This window comes from Oncorhynchus mykiss, chromosome 8 (assembly GCF_013265735.2).
Source record: "Oncorhynchus mykiss isolate Arlee chromosome 8, USDA_OmykA_1.1, whole genome shotgun sequence".
NCBI classification, from domain to species: Eukaryota; Metazoa; Chordata; class Actinopteri; order Salmoniformes; family Salmonidae; genus Oncorhynchus; species Oncorhynchus mykiss.
The window spans coordinates 648,218-673,841 of NC_048572.1; the positions used below are offsets into that span (position 1 = coordinate 648,218).

Below are 25,624 nucleotides of genomic sequence, written 5' to 3' on the forward strand. Positions count from 1 at the left end.
CTAACCCCAACCCCAGGGACAGACACAGATACCAGGTGAGTCTACTACCTCTAACCCTAACCCCAGGGACAGACACAGATACCAGGTGAGTCTAATACCTCTAACCCCAACCCCAGGGACAGACACAGATACCAGGTGAGTCTACTACCTCTAACCCTAACCCCAGGGACAGACACAGATACCAGGTGAGTCTAATACCTCTAACCCTAACCCCAGGGACAGACATAGATACCAGGTGAGTCTAATACCTCTAACCCTAACCCCAGGGACAGACACAGATACCAGGTGAGTCTAATACCTCTAACCCCAACCCCAGGGACAGACACAGATACCAGGTGAGTCTAATACCTCTAACCCCAACCCCAGGGACAGACACAGATACCAGGTGAGACCATAACATTACCCCCCCCTTAACCTTCTCAATACCAGGTGAGACCATAACTTTAACCACTCTAACCCCAGGGACAGACACAGATACCAGGTGAGACCGTAACTTGAACCACTCTAACCCCAGTGACAGACAACGATACCAGGTGAGACCGTAGCTATAACACTCACAGCCTTTTATGTTCCAGTTCCTGTTCTAGTTCTCTAGTTGTCTGTATCTATTACATCGGCCCTGTCGAGGTGGAACACTGGACAACAGAGAAAGAAACAGCTATGCAGTAATAGCTAACAAGTCACACTCTTTCTGCTCCTCCCTCCCCTCCCCTCCTCCTCCTCCTCCTCCTCCCCTCCAACCATCCCTCTCCTCCTTCCTCCAGACCCTCGCCAGTCTCAGTCATCTCCTTCCTGGTCCTATGAGCAGCCCTACCCGTCCTACCTGAGTCCTATGACCTCCCCATCTGTCCACTCCACCACGCCCCTCTCCTCCAGCCGAGCCACCGGCCTGCCCAACATCACTGACCTGCCCCGCCGCCTGCCAGGTAACACAAACACGCAAACATTGACGCGTACGCACACTAACCCACACCCACACACACACTCTCACACACACACTATAAATAAACAATAACTAACACCAAGAATCAGATTAAATGACATTTGCTCTGTGATTTGTTTCTCTTTAACTCTGTTGGATTTCAAAATAGCCACTTCTACCCCAGCTAGCACATAACGTTCTGAGAACCTTATGTTTCTTAGAGCTTGGTGAGAGTGTGGTTAGAGTGTGGTTAGTGTGTGGTTAAAGTGTGGTTCTCAGAGTGTGGTTAGAGTGTGGTTCTCAGAGTGTGGTTAGAGTGTGGTTAGAGTGTGGTTAGAGTGTAGTTCTCAGAGTGTGGTTAGAGTGTGGTTAGAGTGTGGTTATAGTGTGGTTAGAGTGTGGTTCTCAGAGTGTGGTTGTCCTCTGGTTATTTATCATACAACCTTCGCACAACGTTCTGGGAACGGTGCAGGATAGTTGCTTGGCTTTGGAACACAGCACATTTAAGTAACTTGACAAAAAAACATAATTTTCTAATTGTTTTTCATTACTTTAACAACATTTTCCCAAAAGTTCAAACATGGTTACATTTCATTTTGGTTCTAGCAACGTTCTCCAACTGGTTTGACATTGGGAATGTTCTCAAATAGTTCAGAGAACATTAAGAAACAACATTCTTCTGTGGGAACGTTTCGTCCAGGTTTACTCATGGTTGTATTTAAAGTCAAGTTCTCAAATTGTTCTGAGAACGTTATTAAGAAAACTTTCCATAAAAACAAGATACATAAAATCATTAACATATATATTCCGTTCTTCAACAAAACTCTCTTTATCCTCTATCTTGTTAAGTGTGTTGGCCACGCCCACTAATTTGCTGATCTGATTTCCTGATCTTAATGAGTGCTTGTTTCCTTTGAAATGGGGTCTGTTTGAATAGACTAAAATGAACAGCTTTGTATGCGTAAAAAACAACATGGCGGCATGCTAGCTCGAGCCTGGTGGCACAATGGACTAATTCCATGGATAGAGAACAGAAGACTATTGGTGTCACAAAAATAAATGGGTTTGCATAATTAATGCCTAAAAAATGAATTCACATTATCCTGTCTTTGGCATCATTAAAAGTGACTGTTATTTTATCAAATCAATTCTCTGTAATTATTATTACGGCATTAAACTAATCATGTAAATGTAATTAACTAGGAAGTCGGGGCACCAAGGAAAATCTGCAGATTACAAAGTTATAATTTTCCTAATATAACTCTTCAGATATTTTAATATCTGATCAATTAGTCTTCTATTAATGAATTATTCTTTACCTCACGTTAGTCTCATTCCCAACATCGTATATTGTTGGTTATCTGCACGAACCCAGACTCTAATATGAATCATCCATACACCAATTGGCTTAATAATTTATTTACTAGCTAACTAAATAATCACAGAAATGCATAAACACACAAACAGTCGATATGGTTACAAGGAAATGATAGGGGAGGTTCCCTAATGGGCTAAACTGATATGACGGCTTGGTGGACAAAGGGAAGTGGGTGTGGACTGAGAACAAGCGGGAAAGACAAAAATGATCACTACACATTACTATATTAATTGAAATGCTAATCCTTTGCACGTCAACGCTTACTTCTTCGGGAATAATTGCAATCAATATACATTTACGCCCAGTGTGTCGTCGTGATCTCTGTTGGAATCGTCCGTCTGTCTGCTGGAGAGTTTATCTGAGTCTCTCGCTCTGCTTCCCTGAAGATCAAAGTCTATCGTGGTTAGAATGGATACTTCAGAGTACCATTCAGAAATGTTCTCATAGAATAGATGTTTCAGGCATCCCAGGTTGACATAATTTCCAGCTGCAGACTAGTAATTAGTATCTAAGATTTGCTCTTATTCTGTTGGGATCGATAGTCTCAGAGTTGAACCATTTCCAGTCGTGTAGCCGAAGCTCCATGTGGTTTAGGTCTAAACTATTCGCAATAACAGCTCATGCTGTGGGTTTGCTCAGTCTTGGTACTCAAACCTGTGCCACCTCAGCTGACACCGAGGTATGCTGGGTCTGAAGAGGATTTCCTCAGGAAAGGGTTTTATTCCTAACAGTAGAAAAGGTGGTTCTATGATGCCTGATCATGTCTGTGCTCACGGGGGCGGGCCAATGACTTAGTTCAACTTTGAAGGGATTCTCTCACATTAAAGGTTTAACATCACATTACATCATTTCACGAATAGTTTATTCTTTACTCATTCATTTTATACAAGAATTAGATGCAAACCCCATTATTGAGAAATGTACACATTCACACGATAGAGTTATGTGTGTTTCCTGTCCTCTCCGAGGTCACCAAATGAAAAACACTCGTCATACCCATCCCTTTAGTGTCCATGGACCATTCCCACCATCAAACAAGTGGACATTTTGTTTCAAATTCCCCTTTTGGAGATTTAGGAGTTTGGCCACGTGAAATCCTTTGTTCTCTCTGTCTCTCTTTCTGCATGGCCAGGGGGAGAGAGTCTCCTCCAGGAATTTATAACCTGAGATAACAGAACCTGGGTGTAGGAGAGAGTCTCCTCCAGGAATGTATAAGCTGAGATAACAGAACCTGGGTGTAGGAGAGAGTCTCCTCCAGGAATGTACGACCTGAGATAACAGAACCTGGGTGTAGGAGAGAGTCTCCTCCAGGAATGTACAACCTGAGATAACAGAACCTGGGTGTAGGAGAGAGTCTCCTCCAGGAATGTCCGACCTGAGATAACAGAACCTGGGTGTAGGAGAGAGTCTCCTCCAGGAATGTACAACCTGAGATAACAGAACCTAGGTGTAGGAGAGAGTCTCCTCCAGGAATGTACGACCTGAGATAACAGAACCTGGGTGTAGGAGAGAGTCTCCTCCAGGAATGTACGACCTGAGATAACAGAACCTGGGTGTAGGAGAGAGTCTCCTCCAGGAATGTACGACCTGATATAACAGAACCTGGGTGTAGGAGAGAGTCTCCTCCAGGAATGTATAACCTGAGATAACAGAACCTGGGTGTAGGAGAGAGTGGGAAGCAGTGATCTATACCCAGAAAGGGGCACGTCATGACACCATGTGTCCTATCTGTGCTTGGAGGTCACGTCACGACACCATGTGTCCTATCTGTGCTTGGAGGCCATGTCATGACACCATGTGTCCTATCTGTGCCTGGAGGCCACGTCATGACACGTGTCCTATCTGTGCTTGGAGGCCACGTCATGACACGTGTCCTATTTGTGCTTGGAGGCCACGTCATGACACCATGTGTCCTATCTGTGCCTGGAGGCCACGTCATGACACATGTGTCCTATCTGTGCTTGGAGGCCACGTCATGACACGTGTCCTATTTGTGCTTGGAGGCCACGTCATGACACATGTGTCCTATCTGTGCTTGGAGGCCACGTCATGACACACGTGTCCTATCTGTGCTTGGAGGCCACGTCATGACACCATGTGTCCTATCTGTGCATGGAGGCCACGTCATGACACCATGTGTCCTATCTTTGCTTGGAGGCCACGTCATGACACCACGTGTCCTATCTGTGCTTGGAGGCCACGTCATGACACCATGTGTCCTATCTGTGCTTGGAGGCCACGTCATGACACCATGTGTCCTATCTTTGCTTGGAGGCCACGTCATGACACCATGTGTCCTATCTGTGCTTGGAGGCCACGTCATGACACCATGTGTCCTATCTGTGCTTGGAGGCCACGTCATGACACGTGTCCTATCTGTGCTTGGAGGCCACGTCATGACACGTGTCCTATCTGTGCTTGGAGGCCACGTCATGACACGTGTCCTATCTGTGCTTGGAGGCCACGTCATGACACGTGTCCTATCTGTGCTTGGAGTTCAAAACAGTTGAAAAAAAATCAAAATAACCTCTTACTAAAACCTCCCAGGAAGCCTTTAAAGGAACCACAGTAAAACGTTCTCCGAACCTCCCTGGAACCACAGTAAAACATTCTCAGAACCTCCCTGGAACCACAGTAAAACGTTCTCCAAACCTCCCTGGAACCACGGTAAAACGTTCTCAGAACCTCCCTGGAACCAGAGTAAAACATTCTCCGAACCTCCCTGGAACCACAGTAAAACATTCTCAGAACCTCCCTGGAACCACAGTAAAACATTCTCAGAACCTCCCTGGAACCACAGTAAAACGTTCTCAGAACCTCCCTGGAACCACAGTAAAACGTTCTCCGAACCTCCCTGGAACCACAGGAACCACGTCATGACACGTGTCCTATCTGTGCTTGGAGGCCACGTCATGACACGTGTCCTATTTGTGCTTGGAGGCCACGTCATGACACATGTGTCCTATCTGTGCTTGGAGGCCACGTCATGACACACGTGTCCTATCTGTGCTTGGAGGCCACGTCATGACACCATGTGTCCTATCTGTGCATGGAGGCCACGTCATGACACCATGTGTCCTATCTTTGCTTGGAGGCCACGTCATGACACCACGTGTCCTATCTGTGCTTGGAGGCCACGTCATGACACCATGTGTCCTATCTGTGCTTGGAGGCCACGTCATGACACCATGTGTCCTATCTTTGCTTGGAGGCCACGTCATGACACCATGTGTCCTATCTGTGCTTGGAGGCCACGTCATGACACCATGTGTCCTATCTGTGCTTGGAGGCCACGTCATGACACGTGTCCTATCTGTGCTTGGAGGCCACGTCATGACACGTGTCCTATCTGTGCTTGGAGGCCACGTCATGACACGTGTCCTATCTGTGCTTGGAGGCCACGTCATGACACGTGTCCTATCTGTGCTTGGAGTTCAAAACAGTTGAAAAAAAATCAAAATAACCTCTTACTAAAACCTCCCAGGAAGCCTTTAAAGGAACCACAGTAAAACGTTCTCCGAACCTCCCTGGAACCACAGTAAAACATTCTCAGAACCTCCCTGGAACCACAGTAAAACGTTCTCCAAACCTCCCTGGAACCACGGTAAAACGTTCTCAGAACCTCCCTGGAACCAGAGTAAAACATTCTCCGAACCTCCCTGGAACCACAGTAAAACATTCTCAGAACCTCCCTGGAACCACAGTAAAACATTCTCAGAACCTCCCTGGAACCACAGTAAAACGTTCTCAGAACCTCCCTGGAACCACAGTAAAACGTTCTCCGAACCTCCCTGGAACCACAGTAAAATGTTGTCAGAACCTCCCTGGAACCAGAGTAAAACGTTCTCAGAACCTCCCTGCAACCTAAAAATAAACATTCCCAGAACAAGCATATTTTCACTTCTGTTCTCTAAGAACATAAAAAACGTTCAGTTTTACCAGTCAGGAAACATATGGTTTCCTTCCTACAACCAATTTGAAACCAAAAACATATGTTCCAACCTGCCAAGGGAACCAATGTGCTAGCTGGGAAGTGTTTGTTACAGTCTGTCAGACACATAGCGTGGGTCTATTGTCCTCTGTTTGTTTATTCTCCTGTAGACTTTAGATATATTGGGGCTAAGGGGTGTGGCCTACCTGACTGGTTCCCTAAGCAGCGGTTAGCACAGATCAGATTTTTTTTTTCCTTGCTGTGAGACTTTGATCCACGAGGACTCTGGGTAATAACAGGACCGGCATAATGACAGACTGAGGGACAAAGCAACCACTTTATACGCCGCCTCCTTCGCAATGTATGCTGGGTATTTAAAACGTCCATGATTGTCAGGACAGCGGGGCATTGTCAACAGTGTTGAAGACCAACAGCGGGGCATGGTCAACAGTGTTGAAGACCAACAGCAGGGCATGGTCAACAGTGTTGAAGGTCAACAGCGGGGCATTGTCAACAGTGTTGAAGACCAACAGCAGGGCATGGTCAACAGTGTTGAATACCAACAGCAGGGCATGGTCAACAGTGTTGAAGGCCAACAGCGGGGCATGGTCAACAGTGTTGAAGGCCAACAGCGGGGCATGGTCAACAGTGTTGAAGACCAACAGCGGGGCATGGTCAACAGTGTTGAAGACCAACAGCGGGGCATGGTCAACAGTGTTGAAGACCAAAAGCGGGGCATGGTCAACAGTGTTGAAGACCAACAGCGGGGCATGGTCAACAGTGTTGAAGACCAACAGCGGGGCATGGTCAACAGTGTTGAAGACCAACAGCGGGGCATGGTCAACAGTGTTGAAGACCAACAGCGGGGCATGGTCAACAGTGTTGAAGACCAACAGCGGGGCATGGTCAACAGTGTTGAAGACCAACAGCGGGGCATGGTCAACAGTGTTGAAGACCAACAGCGGGGCATGGTCAACAGTGTTGAAGACCAACAGCGGGGCATGGTCAACAGTGTTGAAGGCCAACAGCGGGGCATGGTCAACAGTGTTGAAGACCAACAGCGGGGCATTGTCAACAGTGTTGAATACCAACAGCAGGGCATGGTCAACAGTGTTGAAGACCAACAGCGGGGCATGGTCAACAGTGTTGAAGACCAACAGCGGGGCATTGTCAACAGTGTTGAATACCAACAGCAGGGCATGGTCAACAGTGTTGAAGACCAACAGCAGGGCATGGTCAACAGTGTTGAAGACCAACAGCGGGGCATGGTCAACAGTGTTGAAGACCAACAGCGGGGCATTGTCAACAGTGTTGAATACCAACAGCAGGGCATGGTCAACAGTGTTGAAGACCAACAGCGGGGCATGGTCAACAGTGTTGAATACCAACAGCAGGGCATGGTCAACAGTGTTGAATACCAACAGCAGGGCATGGTCAACAGTGTTGAAGACCAACAGTGGGGCATGGTCAACAGTGTTGAAGACCAACAGTGGGGCATTGTCAACAGTGTTGAAGACCAACAGCGGGGCATGGTCAACAGTCTTGAAGACCAACAGCGGGGCATGGTCAACAGTGTTGAATACCAACAGCAGGGCATGGTCAACAGTGTTGAAGACCAACAGCGGGGCATGGTCAACAGTGTTGAAGACCAACAGTGGGGCATGGTCAACAGTGTTGAAGACCAACAGTGGGGCATGGTCAACAGTGTTGAAGGTCAACAGCAGGGCATGGTCAACAGTGTTGAAGACCAACAGTGGGGCATGGTCAACAGTGTTGAAGGTCAACAGCAGGGCATGGTCAACAGCGTCCAAGGCCAACAGCGGGGCATGGTCAACAGTGTTGAAGACCAAAAGCGGGGCATGGTCAACAGTGTTGAAGACCAACAGCGGGGCATGGTCAACAGCGTCCAAGGCCAACAGTGGGGCATGGTCAACAGTGTTGAAGACCAACAGCAGGGCATGGTCAACAGTGTTGAAGGTCAACAGCAGGGCATGGTCAACAGCGTCCAAGGCCAACAGCGGGGCATGGTCAACAGTGTTGAAGGCCAACAGCAGGGCATGGTCAACAGTGTTGAAGGTCAACAGCGGGGCATGGTCAACAGCGTCCAAGGCCAACAGCGGGGCATGGTCAACAGTGTTGAAGGCCAACAGCAGGGCATGGTCAACAGTGTTGAAGGTCAACAGTGGGGCATGGTCAAAAGTGTTGAAGGCCAACAGCAGGGCATGGTCAACAGTGTTGAAGACCAACAGTGGGGCATGGTCAACAGTGTTGAAGGCCAACAGCGGGGCATGGTCAACAGCGTCCAAGGCCAACAGCGGGGCATGGTCAACAGTGTTGAAGGCCAACAGCGGGGCATGGTCAACAATGTTGAAGGCCAACAGCGGGGCATGGTCAACAGTGTTGAAGGCCAACAGCGGGCCATGGTCAACGGCGTGCAAGGTCAACAGCGGGGCATGGTCAACGGCATCCAAGGCCAACAGCAGGGCATGGTCAACAGTGTTGAAGGCCAACAGCAGGGCATGGTCAACAGTGTTGAAGGCCAACAGCAGGGCATGGTCAACAGTGTTGAAGACCAACAGCAGGGCATGGTCAACAGTGTTGAAGGTCAACAGCGGGGCATGGTCAACAGCGTCCAAGGCCAACAGTGGGGCATGGTCAACAGTGTTGAAGACCAACAGCAGGGCATGGTCAACAGTGTTGAAGGTCAACAGCAGGGCATGGTCAACAGCGTCCAAGGCCAACAGCGGGGCATGGTCAACAGTGTTGAAGACCAACAGCGGGGCATGGTCAACAGTGTGGAAGACCAACAGTGGGGCATGGTCAACAGTGTTGAAGACCAACAGTGGGGCATGGTCAACAGTGTTGAAGGTCAACAGCAGGGCATGGTCAACAGTGTTGAAGACCAACAGTGGGGCATGGTCAACAGTGTTGAAGGTCAACAGCAGGGCATGGTCAACAGCGTCCAAGGCCAACAGCGGGGCATGGTCAACAGCGTCCAAGGCCAACAGTGGGGCATGGTCAACAGTGTTGAAGACCAACAGCAGGGCATGGTCAACAGTGTTGAAGGTCAACAGCAGGGCATGGTCAACAGCGTCCAAGGCCAACAGCGGGGCATGGTCAACAGTGTTGAAGGCCAACAGCAGGGCATGGTCAACAGTGTTGAAGGTCAACAGCGGGGCATGGTCAACAGCGTCCAAGGCCAACTGCGGGGCATGGTCAACAGTGTTGAAGGCCAACAGCAGGGCATGGTCAACAGTGTTGAAGGTCAACAGTGGGGCATGGTCAACAGTGTTGAAGGCCAACAGCAGGGCATGGTCAACAGTATTGAAGACCAACAGTGGGGCATGGTCAACAGTGTTGAAGGCCAACAGCGGGGCATGGTCAACAGCGTCCAAGGCCAACAGCGGGGCATGGTCAACAGTGTTGAAGGCCAACAGCGGGGCATGGTCAACAATGTTGAAGGCCAACAGCGGGGCATGGTCAACAGTGTTGAAGGCCAACAGCGGGGCATGGTCAACGGCGTCCAAGGTCAACAGCGGGGCATGGTCAACGGCATCCAAGGCCAACAGCAGGGCATGGTCAACAGTCTTGAAGGCCAACAGCAGGGCATGGTCAACAGTGTTGAAGGCCAACAGCAGGGCATGGTCAACAGTGTTGAAGACCAACAGCAGGGCATGGTCAACAGTGTTGAAGGTCAACAGTGGGGCATGGTCAACAGCGTCCAAGGCCAACAGCGGGGCATGGTCGACAGTGTTGAAGGTCAACAGCGGGGCATGGTCAACAGTGTTGAAGGTCAACAGCGGGGCATGGTCAACAGCGTCCAAGGCCAAAAGCGGGGCATGGTCAACAGTGTTGAAGGTCAACAGCGGGGCATGGTCAACAGCGTCCAAGGCCAACAGCGGGGCATGGTCAACAGTGTTGAAGGCCAACAGCGGGGCATGGTCAACAACGTCCAAGGCCAACAGCGGGGCATGGTCAACAGTGTTGAAGGTCAACAGCGGGGCATGGTCAACAGCGTCCAAGGCCAACAGCGGGGCATGGTCAACAGTGTTGAAGGCCAACAGCAGGGCATGGTCAACAGTGTTGAAGGTCAACAGTGGGGCATGGTCAACAGTGTTGAAGGCCAACAGCAGGGCATGGTCAACAGTGTTGAAGACCAACAGTGGGGCATGGTCAACAGTGTTGAAGGACAACAGCGGGGCATGGTCAACAGCGTCCAAGGCCAACAGCGGGGCATTGTCAACAGTGTTGAAGGTCAACAGCGGGGCATGGTCAACAGTGTTGAAGACCAACAGCGGGGCATTGTCAACAGTGTTGAAGGCCAACAGCGGGGCATTGTCAACAGTGTTGAAGGCCAACAGCGGGGCATTGTCAACAGTGTTGAAGGTCAACAGCGGGGCATGGTCAACAGTGTTGAAGACCAACAGCGGGGCATTGTCAACAGTGTTGAAGACCAACAGCGGGGCATGGTCAACAGTGTTGAAGGCCAACAGCGGGGCATTGTCAACAGTGTTGAAGGCCAACAGCGGGGCATGGTCAACAATGTTGAAAACCAACAGCGGGGCATGGTCAACAGTGTTGAAGGCCAACAGCGGGGCATTGTCAACAGTGTTGAAGGCCAACAGCGGGGCATGGTCAACAATATTGAAGGCCAACAGCGGGGCATGGTCAACAGTGTTGAAGACCAACAGCGGGGCATGGTCAACAGCGTCCAAGGCCAACAGCAGGGCATGGTCAACAGTGTTGAAGGCCAACAGCGGGGCATGGTCAACGGCGTCCAAGGTCAACAGCGGGGCATGGTCAACGGCATCCAAGGCCAACAGCAGGGCATGGTCAACAGTGTTGAAGGCCAACAGCAGGGCATGGTCAACATTGTTGAAGGCCAACAGCAGGGCATGGTCAACAGTGTTGAAGACCAACAGCAGGGCATGGTCAACAGTGTTGAAGGTCAACAGTGGGGCATGGTCAACAGCGTCCAAGGCCAACAGCGGGGCATGGTCGACAGTGTTGAAGGTCAACAGCGGGGCATGGTCAACAGTGTTGAAGGTCAACAGCGGGGCATGGTCAACAGCGTCCAAGGCCAACAGCGGGGCATGGTCAACAGTGTTGAAGGTCAACAGCGGGGCATGGTCAACAGCGTCCAAGGCCAACAGCGGGGCATGGTCAACAGTGTTGAAGACCAACAGCGGGGCATGGACAACAGTGTTGAAGGTCAACAGCGGGGCATGGTCAACAGCGTCCAAGGCCAACAGCGGGGCATGGTCAACAGTGTTGAAGGCCAACAGCAGGGCATGGTCAACAGTGTCCAAGGCTGTCAATAAAAAGTGAAACAGTGAATTTTCTTGTCCTGAGCATCTAGAATATCACCTTGTACTATGCTTGGCTCTAAAACACGACTGGAATTGAGATAAAACTGAGTTATTATAAAGAATGTCTTTCTTTCCAAAACTTTTGCCAGTGCAGACAGTTTAGATATGGGACGATAATTATCCAACTGGGACAGATCACCACCCTTATGTAAAGGGTGTGACATAGGCTGCTTTCCAGACTTTTGGAATGGTATTACACACCAAGGAAATATTTAATATCTGAGTGAGAGGGGCAGCAATGATCTCTGCACCAATAGTTGCTTAAATAAGGGTTCAATTGATCCGGACCAGCTGCTTACTTTATATCAATAGATTTGAGTGCCTTTACAACTTCTGAAAGCTCAATCTCTGTAAAATGAAATAGATTAACCGTAGACCGGCACGCGGCAGTTTCACACAGCCTCAGTTTCACACAGCCTCGGTTTCACACAGCCTCGGTTTCACACAGCCTCGGTTTAACACAGCCCCGGTTTCACACAGCCTCGGTTTCACACAGCCTCGGTTTCACACAGCCTCGGTTTCACACAGCCTCGGTTTCACACAGCCTCGGTTTCACACAGCCTCGGTTTCACACAGTCTTGGTTTCACACAGCCTCGGTTTCAAACAGTCTCGGTTTCACACAGCCTCGGTTTCACACAGCCTCGGTTTCACACAGCCTCATTTGAGATGTTAGGAAGGAGTTCATTATCAAATAAATGCCCAGCGGTAACAAAATCCTCATTAAACATGTCAAACAGTTAATTATTGTCAGTCACATCCATTCAGTGAAAGACGAGAGTTAGTGTTCGCATTCATGGATGTAATGGTTTTCAATCATTTCGTGGGGTTATTGAGGTTTTCCTTGGTGGATTCCTAATAGAAGCTAGATTTCCATTTCCGTATTAACAAGGTGCACTTCTTTCTCAGTGCCCTGAATAACTGTCATTCAGTCAGGGAATTACCCTTTCTGGCTTTGGCCCACTGTATTTATGGATCCAATCAGATAACTCCCCTTTAAAGCAGGATTGTCTCTACCTCCTTACCCGGTACTTTTTGAGAGGGGTGAGTTTATCACAGATAGTAGAACACATGGAGTGAAAAAAGGAGAATGCCATGGTAGCTTGTGGGCGAACAAGAATTTAATGAACACACATTATAGACAGAGGGAAGTGGGAGATGTCTCTCCATGTAGATGGATCACACCACACTCTGCTTGGTAAACTGCTCCAGCAGTCAGTCAGACAGTCAGTCAGTCAGTCAGTCAGATGGATCACACCACACTCTGCTTGGTAAACTGCTCCAGCAGTCAGTCAGTCAGTCAGTCAGACAGTCAGTCAGTCAGTCAGATGGATCACACAGCACTCTGCTTGGTAAACTGCTCCAGCCGTCAGTCAGTCAGACAGTCAGTCAGTCAGTCAGTCAGTCAGTCAGTCAGTCAGACAGTCAGACAGTCAGTCAGTCAGTGAGAGGTATATTGAACAGTTAGACCACCACAGTGTTAGACTATTCCAAGAAGAACAATAACCTTGACAGGGGTGTCAAACTCATTCCATGGAGGGCTTAGTGTCGGCAGGTTTTTGTGTTTTCCTTTCAATAAAGACCTAGACAACCAGGTGAGGGGTGTTCCTTAGTAATTAGTGACCTAGACAACCAGGTGAGGGGAGTTCCTTAGTAATTAGTGACCTAGACAACCATGTGAGGGGAGTTCTTTGCTAATTAGTGACCTAGACAACCAGGTGAGGGGAGTTCCTTAGTAATTAGTGACCTAGACAACCAGGTGAGGGGAGTTCCTTAGTAATTAGTGACCTAGACAACCAGGTGAGGGGAGTTCCTTGCTAATTAGTGACCTAGACAACCAGGTGAGGGGATTTCCTTACTAATTAGTGGCCTAGACAACCAGGTGAGGGAAGTTCCTTAGTAATAAGTGACCTAGACAACCAGGTGAGGGGAGTTCCTTTGTAATTAGTGACCTAGACAACCAGGTGAGGGGAGTTCCTTAGTAATTAGTGACCTAGACAACCAGGTGAGGGGAGTTCCTTTGTAATTAGTGACCTAGACAACCAGGTGAGGGGAGTTCCTTTGTAATTAGTGACCTAGACAACCAGGTGAGGGGAGTTCCTTAGTAATTAGTGACCTAGACAACCAGGTGAGGGGAGTTCCTTAGTAATTAGTGAGCTAGACAACCAGGTTAGGGGAGTTCTTTACTAATTAGTGACCTAGACAACCAGGTGAGGGGAGTTGCTTACTAATTAGTGACCTTAATTAATCAATTAAGTACCAAACCTGCAGACACTCGGCCCTCCGTGGTATGAGTTTGACTGTGGTCTAACAGATCTGGAACAATCACCTCATATTCTAGAACAGTCTAACAGATCTGGAACAACCACATTATATTATAGAACAGTCTAACAGATCTAGAACCATCACCTTCTATTCTAGAACATTCTAACGGGGCTGATGGGCGGCGGTCACTAATTCACTAATTACAATTGTATGTTATGTGACTCTAGCAGCAATCCGGCTTCGCTATTACTTCTCCATATAAAATCACCCACCCACCCACACTCCCTTGGTAGACATGTTGACACAGAAGACGCCATGTGATTTATGATAAGAGCAGCATGGTGTGTGTGTCGCTCCTATTCTTCTTTACCTCTCTGGCCCAGCTAGATGCCCACCACAGCCTGTTAGGGGTGAAGCTGAGACAGACAGACAGACAGACAGAAAAACAGACAGGCAGACAGGCAGACAGGCAGGCAGACAGACAGACAGACAGACAGACAGACAGACAGACAGACAGACAGACAGGCAGACAGACAGACAGACAGGCAGACAGACAGACAGGCAGACAGGCAGGCAGACAGACAGGCAGACAGACAGGCAGGCAGACAGGCAGACAGACAGACAGACAGGCAGACAGACAGACAGACAGACAGACAGACAGACAGACAGACAGACAGACAGGCAGACAGACAGGCAGGCAGGCAGACGAAGGGAGCAGAGAGATTCTCTCTCTCCCTCTCCCTCCTTCCTCCCTCTCCATACCTCCCCCCAGCCTGCGTTAGATGAGGGATGGAGAAGGAAAGGAAGGGATGGAGGGAGGGAGGAGAGGAGCCACATCAGAGCAGCTCCTGCCTCATTAAGGCTCCATGGAAACTGTTCCTGCTCAAATTGGTTCCACATGGGCCCCTCCTCAGTCATCCACACTACTCTTTATGTTCATCAATAAGCCCACGCACACACACACACACACACACACACACACACACACACACACACACACACACACACACACACACACCACACACACACAGAGACATTGACACAGACATTAACACAGAGACATCAAGACAGAGACATCAAGACAGAGACATTAACACAGAGACATTAACACAGAGACATTAACACAGAGACATCAACACAGAGACATTAACACAGAGACATCAACACACACACAACAAAAATATAAACTCAACATGTAAAGTGTTGGTCCCATGTTTCATGAGCTGAACCTATGACAGTGTGTTGACCTATGACCTTATGAGCTGAAATGTTCCAAAGGAGTGTTTCTCCTACACCAAGATAATCCACCCACCTGACAGGTGTGGCATATCAAGAAGCTGTGGCCCTGCCATCCCAGCCCCTCCCATGCCCCTGCCTTCCCAGCCCCTCCCATGGCCCTGCCTTCCCAGCCCCTCCCATGGCCCTGCCTCCCATGGCCCTGCCTTCCCAGCCCCTCCCATGCCCCTGCCTACCATGGCCCTGCCTTCCCAGCCCCTCCCATGGCCCTGCCTCCCATGGCCCTGCCTTCCCAGCCCCTCCCATGGCCCTGCCTTCCCAGCCCCTCCCATGGCCCTGCCTTCCCAGCCCCTCCCATGGCCCTGCCTCCCATGGCCCTGCCTTCCCAGCCCCTACAATGGCCCTGCCTACCATGGCCCTGCCTTCCCTGCCCCTCCCATGGCCCTGCCTCCCATGGCCCTGCCTTCCCAGCCCCTCCCATGGCCCTGCCTACCATGGCCCTGCCTTCCCAGCCCCTCCCATGGCCCTGCCTTCCCAGCCCCTCCCATGGCCCTGCCTTCCCAGCCCCTCCCATGGCCCTGCCTTCCCAGCCCCTCCCATGGCCCTGCCTACCATGGCCCTGCCTTCCCAGCCCCTCCCATGCCTCTGCCTTCGCAGCCCCTCCCATGCCCCTGCATTCCCAGCCGCTCCCATGGCCCTCCCTCCCATGGCCCTGCCTTCCCAGCCCCTACAATGGCCCTGCCTCCCATGGCCCTGTCTTCCTAGCCCCTCCCATGGCCCTGCCTTCCCAGCCCCTCCCATGCCCCTAACTTCCCAGCCCCTCCCATGGCCCTGCCTTCCCAGCCCCTCCCATGGCCCTGCCTTCCCAGCCCCTCCCATGGCCCTGCCTTCCCAGCCCCTCCCATGCCCCTGCCTTCCCAGTCCCTCCCATGGCCCTGCCTTCCCAGCCCCTCCCATGCCCCTAACTTCCCAGCCCCTCCCATGGCCCTGCCTTCCCAGCCCCTCCCATGGCCCTGCCTTCCCAGCCCCTCCCATGCCTCTGCCTTCGCAGCCCCTCCCATGCCCCTGCATTCCCAGCCGCTCCCATGGCCCTCCCTCCCATGGCCCTGCCTTCCCAGCCCCTACAATGGCCCTGCCTCCCATGGCCCTGTCTTCCTAGCCCCTCCCATGGCCCTGCCTTCCCAGCCCCTCCCATGCCCCTAACTTCCCAGCCCCTCCCATGGCCCTGCCTTCCCAGCCCCTCCCATGGCCCTGCCTTCCCAGCCCCTCCCATGGCCCTGCCTTCCCAGCCCCTCCCATGCCCCTGCCTTCCCAGTCCCTCCCATGGCCCTGCCTTCCCAGCCCCTCCCATGCCCCTAACTTCCCAGCCCCTCCCATGGCCCTGCCTTCCCAGCCCCTCCCATGGCCCTGCCTTCCCAGCCCCTCCCATGGCCCTGCCTTCCCAGCCCCTCCCATGGCCCTGCCTCCCATGGCCCTGCCTTCCCAGCCCCTCCCATGGCCCTGCCTCCCATGGCCCTGCCTTCCCAGCCCCTCCCATGGCCCTGCCTCCCATGGCCTTGCCTTCCCAGCCCCTCCCATGGCCCTGCCTCCCATGGCCCTGCCTTCCCAGCCCCTCCCATGGCCCTGCCATCCATGGCCCTGCCTTCCCAGCCCCTCCCATGGCCCTGCATACCATGGCCCTGCCTTCCCAGCCCCTCCCATGGCCCTGCCTCCCATGGCCCTGCCTTCCCAGCCCCCCCCATGGCCCTGCCTACCATGGACCTGCCTTCCCAGCCCCTCCCATGGTCCTGCCTCCCATGGCCCTGCCTTCCCAGCCCCTCCCATGGCCCTGCCTTCCCAGCCCCTCCCATGGCCCTGCCTCCCATGGCCCTGCCTTCCCAGCCCCTACAATGGCCCTGCCTACCATGGCCCTGCCTTCCCTGCCCCTCCCATGGCCCTGCCTCCCATGGCCCTGCCTTCCCAGCCCCTCCCATGGCCCTGCCTACCATGGCTCTGCCTTCCCAGCCCCTCCCATGCCCCTGCCTTCCCAGCCCCTCCCATGGCCCTGCCTTCCCAGCCCCTCCCATGGCCCTGCCTTCCCAGCCCCTCCCATGGCCCTGCCTACCATGGCCCTGCCTTCCCAGCCCCTCCCATGCCTCTGCCTTCCCAGCCCCTCCCATGCCCCTGCCTACCATGGCCCTGCCTTCCCAGCCCCTCCCATGGCCCTGCCTCCCATGGCCCTGCCTTCCCAGCCCCTCCCATGGCCCTGCCTTCCCAGCCCCTCCCATGGCCCTGCCTTCCCAGCCCCTCCCATGGCCCTGCCTCCCATGGCCCTGCCTTCCCAGCCCCTACAATGGCCCTGCCTACCATGGCCCTGCCTTCCCAGCCCCTCCCATGGCCCTGCCTTCCCAGCCCCTCCCATGGCCCTGCCTTCCCAGCCCCTCCCATGGCCCTGCCTTCCCAGCCCCTCCCATGGCCCTGCCTACCATGGCCCTGCCTTCCCAGCCCCTCCCATGCCTCTGCCTTCGCAGCCCCTCCCATGCCCCTGCATTCCCAGCCCCTCCCATGGCCCTCCCTCCCATGGCCCTGCCTTCCCAGCCCCTACAATGGCCCTGCCTCCCATGGCCCTGTCTTCCTAGCCCCTCCCATGGCCCTGCCTTCCCAGCCCCTCCCATGCCCCTGCCTTCCCAGCCCCTCCCATGGCCCTGCCTTCCCAGCCCCTCCCATGGCCCTGCCTTCCCAGCCCCTCCCATGGCCCTGCCTTCCCAGCCCCTCCCATGCCCCTGCCTTCCCAGCCCCTCCCATGGCCCTGCCTTCCCAGCCCCTCCCATGCCCCTGCCTTCCCAGCCCCTCCCATGGCCCTACCTTCCCAGCCCCTCCCATGCCCCTGCCTTCCCAGCCCCTCCCATGGCCCTGCCTTCCCAGCCCCTCCCATGGCCCTGCCTTCCAAGCCCCTCCCATGGCCCTGCCTCCCATGGCCCTGCCTTCCCAGCCCCTCCCATGGCCCTGCCTCCCATGGCCTTGCCTTCCCAGCCCCTCCCATGGCCCTGCCTCCCATGGCCCTGCCTTCCCAGCCCCTCCCATGGCCCTGCCTCCCATGGCCCTGCCTTCCCAGCCCCTCCCATGGCCCTGCATACCATGGCCCTGCCTTCCCAGCCCCTCCCATGGCCCTGCCTCCCATGGCCCTGCCTTCCCAGCCCCTCCCATGGCCCTGCCTACCATGGCCCTGCCTTCCCAGCCCCTCCCATGGTCCTGCCTCCCATGGCCCTGCTTTCCCAGCCCCTACAATGGCCCTGCCTACCATGGCCCTGCCTTCCCTGCCCCTCCCATGGCCCTGCCTCCCATGGCCCTGCCTTCCCAGCCCCTCCCATGGCCCTGCCTACCATGGCCCTGCCTTCCCAGCCCCTCCCATGCCCCTGCCTTCCCAGCCCCTCCCATGGCCCTGCCTTCCCAGCCCCTCCCATGGCCCTGCCTTCCCAGCCCCTCCCATGGCCCTGCCTACCATGGCCCTGCCTTCCCAGCCCCTCCCATGCCTCTGCCTTCGCAGCCCCTCCCATGCCCCTGCCTTCCCAGCCCCTCCCATGACCCTCCCTCCCATGGCCCTGCCTTCCCAGCCATTGTAGGGGCTGGGAAGGCAGGGCCATGGGAGGGAGGGTCATGGGAGGGGCTGGGAAGGCAGGGGCATGGGAGGGGCTGCGAAGGCAGAGGCATGGGAGGGGCTGGGAAGGCAGGGCCATGGTAGGCAGGGCCATGGGAGGGGCTGGGAAGGCAGGGCCATGGGAGGGGCTGGGAAGGCAGGGCCATGGGAGGGGCTGGGAAGGCAGGGGCATGGGAGGGGCTGGGAAGGCAGGGCCATGGTAGGCAGGGCCATGGGAGGGGCTGGGAAGGCAGGGCCTCCCATGGCCCTGTCTTCCTAGCCCCTCCCATGGCCCTGCCTTCCCAGCCCCTCCCATGCCCCTGCCTTCCTAGCCCCTCCCATGGCCCTGCCTCCCATGGCCCTGTCTTCCCAGCCCCTCCCATGGCCCTGCCTTCCCAGCCCCTCTCATGGCCCTGCCTTCCCAGCCCCTCCCATGCCCCTGCCTTCCCAGCCCCTCCCATGGCCCTGCCTTCCCAGCCCCTCCCATGCCCCTGCCTTCCCAGCCCCTCCCATGGCCCTGCCTTCCCAGCCCCTCCCATGCCCCTGCCTTCCCCTCCCATGGCCCTGCCTTCCCATCCCCTCCCATGGCCCTGCCTTCCCAGCCCCTCCCATGGCCCTGCCTCCCATGGCCCTGACTTCCCAGCCCCTCCCATGCCCCTGCCTTCCCAGCCCCTCCCATGCCCCTGCCTTCCCAGCCCCTCCCATGGCCCTGCCTTCCCAGCCCCTCCCATGGCCCTGCCTTCCCAGCCCCTCCCATGCCCCTGCCTTCCCACCCCCTCCCATGGCCCTGCCTTCCCAGCCCCTCCCATGGCCCTGCCTTCCCAGCCCCTCCCATGGCCCTGCCTTCCCAGCCCCTCCCATGGCCCTGCCTACCATGGCCCTGCCTTCCCAGCCCCTCCCATGCCTCTGACTTCCCAGCCCCTCCCATGCCCTTGCCTTCCCAGCCCCTCCCATGGCCCTGCCTTCCCAGCCCCTACAATGGCCCTGCCTCCCATGGCCCTGTCTTCCCAGCCCCTCCCATGGCCCTGCCTTCCCAGCCCCTCCCGTGGCCCTGCCATCCCAGCCCCTCCCATGGCACTGCCTTCCCAGCCCCTCCCATGCCTCTGCCTTCCCAGCCCCTCCCATGGCCCTGCCATCCCAGCCCCTCCCATGGCCCTGCCTTCCCAGCCCCTCCCATTCCCCTGCCTTCCCAGCACCTCCCATGGCCATGTTTTCCCAGCCCCTCCCATGCCCCTGCCTTCCCAGCCCCTCCCATGGCCCTGCCTTCCCAGCCCCTCCCATGGCCCTGCCTCCCATGGCCCTGCCTTCCCAGCCCCTCCCATGGCCCTGCCTACCATGGCCCTGCCTTCCCAGCCCCTCCCATGGCCCTGCCTCCCATGGCCCTGCCTTCCCAGCCCCTCCCATGCCCCTGCCTTCCTAGCCCCTCCCATGGCCCTGCCTTCCCAGCCCCTCCCATGGCCCTGCCTCCCATGGCCCTGCCTTCCCAGCCCCTACAATGGCCCTGCCTACCATGGCCCTGCCTTCCCTGCCCCTCCCATGGCCCTGCCTCCCATGGCCCTGCCTTCCCAGCCCCTCCCATGGCCCTGCCTACCATGGCCCTGCCTTCCCAGCCCCTCCCATGGCCCTGCCTTCCCAGCCCCTCCCATGGCCCTGCCTTCCCAGCCCCTCCCATGGCCCTGCCTTCCCAGCCCCTCCCATGGCCCTGCCTACCATGGCCCTGCCTTCCCAGCCCCTCCCATGCCTCTGCCTTCGCAGCCCCTCCCATGCCCCTGCATTCCCAGCCCCTCCCATGGCCCTCCCTCCCATGGCCCTGCCTTCCCAGCCCCTACAATGGCCCTGCCTCCCATGGCCCTGTCTTCCTAGCCCCTCCCATGGCCCTGCCTTCCCAGCCCCTCCCATGCCCCTGCCTTCCCAGCCCCTCCCATGCCCCTGCCTTCCCAGCCCCTCCCATGGCCCTGCCTTCCCAGCCCCTCCCATGGCCCTGCCTTCCCAGCCCCTCCCATGGCCCTGCCTTCCCAGCCCCTCCCATGGCCCTGCCTTCCCAGCCCCTCCCATGGCCCTGCCTTCCCAGTCCCTCCCATGGCCCTGCCTTCCCAGCCCCTCCCATGCCCCTGCCTTCCCAGCCCCTCCCATGGCCCTGCCTTCCCAGCCCCTCCCATGCCCCTGCCTTCCCAGCCCCTCCCATGGCCCTGCCTTCCCAGCCCCTCCCATGGCCCTGCCTTCCAAGCCCCTCCCATGGCCCTGCCTCCCATGGCCCTGCCTTCCCAGCCCCTCCCATGGCCCTGCCTACCATGGCCCTGCCTTCCCAGCCCCTCCCATGCCTCTGCCTTCGCAGCCCCTCCCATGCCCCTGCCTTCCCAGCCCCTCCCATGGCCCTCCCTCCCATGGCCCTGCCTTCCCAGCCCCTACAATGGCCCTGCCTCCCATGGCCCTGTCTTCCCAGCCCCTCCCATGGCCCTGCCTTCCCAGCCCCTCCCATGCCTCTGCCTTCGCAGCCCCTCCCATGCCCCTGCCTTCCCAGCCCCTACAATGGCCCTGCCTCCCATGGCCCTGTCTTCCCAGCCCCTCCCATGGCCCTGCCTTCCCAGCCCCTCCCATGCCCCTGCCTTCCCAGCCCCTCCCATGGCCCTGCCTTCCCAGCCCCTCCCATGGCCCTGCCTTCCCAGCCCCTCCCATGGCCCTGCCTTCCCAGCCCCTCCCATGGCCCTGCCTTCCCAGCCCCTCTCATGGTCCTGCCTTCCCAGCCCCTCCCATGCCCCTGCCTTCCCAGCCCCTCCCATGGCCCTGCCTTCCCAGCCCCTCCAATGCCCCTGCCTTCCCAGCCCCTCCCATGGCCCTGCCTTCCCAGCCCCTCCCATGCCCCTGCCTTCCCCTCCCATGGCCCTGCCTTCCCAGCCCCTCCCATGGCCCTGCCTTCCCAGCCCCTCTCATGGCCCTGCCTTCCCAGCCCCTCCCATGCCCCTGCCTTCCCACCCCCTCCCATGGCCCTGCCTTCCCAGCCCCTCCCATGCCCCTGCCTTCCCAGCCCCTCCCATGGCCCTGCCTTCCCAGCCCCTCCCATGCCCCTGCCTTCCCCTCCCATGGCCCTGCCTTCCCAGGCCCTCCCATGCCCCTGCCTTCCCAGCCCCTCCCATGCCCCTGCCTTCCCAGCCCCTCCCATGGCCCTGCCTTCCCAGCCCCTCCCATGCCCCTGCCTTCCCAGCCCCTCCCATGCCCCTGCCTTCCCAGCCCCTCCCATGCCCCTGCCTTCCCAGCCCCTCCCATGGCCCTGCCATCCCAGCCCCTCCCATGGCCCTGCCTTCCCAGCCCCTCCCATTCCCCTGCCTTCCCAGCACCTCCCATGGCCATGTTTTCCCAGCCCCTCCCATGGCCCTGCCTTCCCAGCCCCTCCCATGGCCCTGCCTTCCCAGCACCTCCCATGGCCATGTTTTCCCAGCCCCTCCCATGGCCCTGCCTTCCCAGCCCCTCCCATGGCCCTGTCTTCCCAGCCCCTCCCATGTCCCTGTCTTCCCAACCCCTCCCATGGCCCTGCCTTCCCAGCCCCTCCCATGCCCCTGCCTTCCCAGCCCCTCCCATGGCCCTGCCTTCCCAGCCCCTCCCATGGCCCTGCCTTCCCAGCCCCTCCCATGGCCCTGCCTTCCCAGCCCCTCCCATGGCCCTGTCTTCCCAGCCCCTCCCATGGCCCTGCCCTCCCAGCCCCTCTCATGCCCCTGCCTGCCCAGCCCCTCCCATGCCCCTGCCTTCCCAGCCCTCCCATGCCCCTGCCTTCCCAGCCCCTCCCATGGCCCTGCCTTCCCAGCCCCTCCCATGGCCCTGTCTTCCCAGCCCCTCCCATGGCCCTGCCTTCCCAGCCCTCCCATGCCCCTGCCTTCCCAGCCCCTCCCATGGCCCTGCCTTCCCAGCCCCTCCCATGGCCCTGCCTTCCCAGCCCCTCCCATGGCCCTGCCTTCCCAGCCCCTCCCATGGCCCTGTCTTCCCAGCCCCTCCCTTGGCCCTGCCTTCCCAGCCCTCCCATGCCCCTGCCTTCCCAGCCCCTCCCATGCACCTGCCTTCCCAGCCCCTCCCATGCCCCTGCCTTCCCAGCCCCTCCCATGCCCCTGCCTTCCCAGCCCTCCCATGCACCTGCCTTCCCAGCCCCTCCCATGCACCTGCCTTCCCAGCCCCTCCCATGCCCCTGCCTTCCCAGCCCCTCCCATGGCCCTGCCTTCCCAGCCCCTCCCATGGCCCTGCCTTCCCAGCCCCTCCCATGGCCCTGCCTTCCCAGCCCCTCCCATGGCCCTGCCTTCCCAGCCCCTCCCATGCCCCTGCCTTCCCAGCCCCTCCCATGCCCCTGCCTAGTCATGTGAAATCCATAGATTAATTTAGACTGAACAAAAATATAAACGTAACGTGCTACAATTTCAAAGATTTACTGAGTTACATGTTGTGTTTTATATTTATGTTCATAACACACACACACATTACACACTGTACAGGTATCTAGTCATTTAACATTTCATTTCTGTTATTGGTATCACATCAGACCAACTCCGAGAATATGTTTAATAATGTTAAATTGACTATTCGATGTTATACTGTTGAGGTTTAGAGTCATATAATGAATATACCTGTCATTGAATAGTTTGCTGTTGTCTTGGCACCGGTCGTCAGAATAGATTGTAAAATATATTTCTAATCTTTAAGGGACGACATGAATAAAGGATACTGTCAATACTCCAAAAGATGTGGTTTTCATGAAGGGACGATGCAGCTAAATGAATCAATGTTGTGATGACGTGTTTTAAACAGGGTTCTCCCTCTCCATCCGTCTCTCTCTCTAGGTTCGTCAGATCTCAGTCCGTTCCCAGGTCAGTTTGAGCGTCAGTTCCCGGGTCTCTCCTCTCTGACGGAGTCCGGCTTCTCCAGTCCCAGAATGCACTACCCCACCACCTTTACCTACACCCCTCCTGTCAGCTCCGCCATGTCGCTAGGCTCCGCCCACTACCACCCCTACCTGCCACCTCCCTACCCTGGGTCCACCCAGAGTCAGAGTGGACCGTTTCCGACGAGCAGCGCTCCCTATCTCTACTATGGACCATCCTCTGGGTCGTACCAGTTCTCCATGGTTCCCGGGGGGGACCGCTCCCCCTCCAGAATGGTTCCTCCCTGCACCAGCGCCTCCACCGGTAGCTCCCTGGTTAACCCTAACCTGCCCAGCCAGGCAGATGGAGGGGTGGAGGGGGACGGGAGTCACAGCAACTCCCCAACCGTACTCAACTCTGCTGGGGGACGCATGGATGAAGCTGTCTGGAGACCTTACTGAGGAGAAAAGGGGGAGGGAAGGAGGAAGAGGAGGATGGAGAGGAGGAGGAGAGGAGGATGAGGAGAGGAGGATGAAGAGGGGGAGGAGAGGAGGAGGAGTAGGAAAGGATGAAGAGGAGGAGGAGGAGAGGAGGATGAAGAGGAGGAGGAGAAGAAGGCAACGTAAACTAATGTCATGGTTTTAAAGCACAAAACCTTTCAAATGAATTTTTGAGTTCTGATTAAAAAGCAGCAATTCTCCAGTGTCATCCACAACTTACGGGACGCTTCAGGCTATTTGTAGCAGACAGCTTGTTTTATGTAGTATTTGTATAAGGTTTTTAGCTGAGTATGTTGTTGTACTAGGACAATATAGCAGGACAATATAGCAGGACAATATAGAAGGACAATACAGCAGGACAATACAGCAGGACAATATAGAAGGACAATACAGCAGGACAATATAGAAGGACAATACAGCAGGACAATACAGCAGGACAATACAGCAGGACAATATAGCAGGACACTACAGCAGGACAATATAGCAGGACACTACAGCAGGACAATATAACAGGACTATATAACAGGACTATACAACAGGACTATACAACAGGACAATACAGCAGGACAATATAACAGGACTATACAACAGGACTATACAACAGGACTATACAACAGGACTATACAACAGGACTATACAACAGGACTATACAACAGGACTATACAACAGGACTATACAACAGGACTATACAACAGGACTATACAACAGGACTATACAACAGGACTATACAACAGGACTATACAACAGGACTATACAACAGGACTATACAACAGGACTATACAACAGGACTATATAACAGGACTATATAACAGGACTATACAACAGGACTATACAACAGGACTATACAACAGGACTATACAAAAGGACTATATAACAGGACTATACAACAGGACTATACAACAGGACTATATAACAGGACTATATAACAGGACTATACAACAGGACTATATAACAGGACTATACAACAGGACAAGCACTGAGTAGGAAAAGAGGACAGAAACACGTACAGTATGTTACCATGGTGATGATAAGAGTAACAGCTATGTTGCGATGTGGTGGTATGAACAAAGTTTGCTTTAAAATGTCTATATGCTCATTTTAAATCAATTAATTTAAATGGTATATTATTGGTGAGAAGATGTGGGTTGAGGAGTTTTAACTTATGAAGACATAAATGATGTCATGTATTTTAACACTTGAGTGGTAGAATTCTGTATTCTGAATATTTTTATGCATCTACATGATTACGTTAATAGTATTTTTCTTTGGTCATTTAAGTTAAATTATTTTAAAACAATAGTTTTAACTTAATATTATTTTTTCAAATGTGTTTATACATTTAAAATTCCTCTCCAAAGATAAACGAAAAGCTATTTCCTCTATAAACAATAATAATTGAATCTGAATGATGAAATCCTTTACGCGTAAAAAGCAATGACACACTAGATTACAGAATAAAAAACATAAGGCTCTGAATTCATACAGTACAACAGTACAACAACAGCATGTGTGATGACAAACTGACTCTGACCATAGACACGCTTGTACTTTATATTTTTACCACAGAG

The 25,624-nt window shown here is 54.9% G+C and overlaps 1 protein-coding gene across 1 annotated transcript in view; it reads left to right on the forward strand.

Annotated features, from left to right (window-relative positions):
- Window positions 1-24,668, forward strand: part of LOC110530744 (runt-related transcription factor 2) — a 96,503-nt gene extending 71,835 nt beyond the window's left edge. The window contains exons 5-6 of the mRNA XM_021613996.2: window positions 765-926; window positions 23,536-24,668. Of these exons, the coding sequence (XP_021469671.2) occupies window positions 765-926; window positions 23,536-24,017 (644 nt within the window). The 3' untranslated portion in view covers window positions 24,018-24,668. The remainder of the gene's footprint in view (window positions 1-764; window positions 927-23,535) is intronic.
- The last annotated feature ends 956 nt before the right edge of the window (window positions 24,669-25,624 follow it).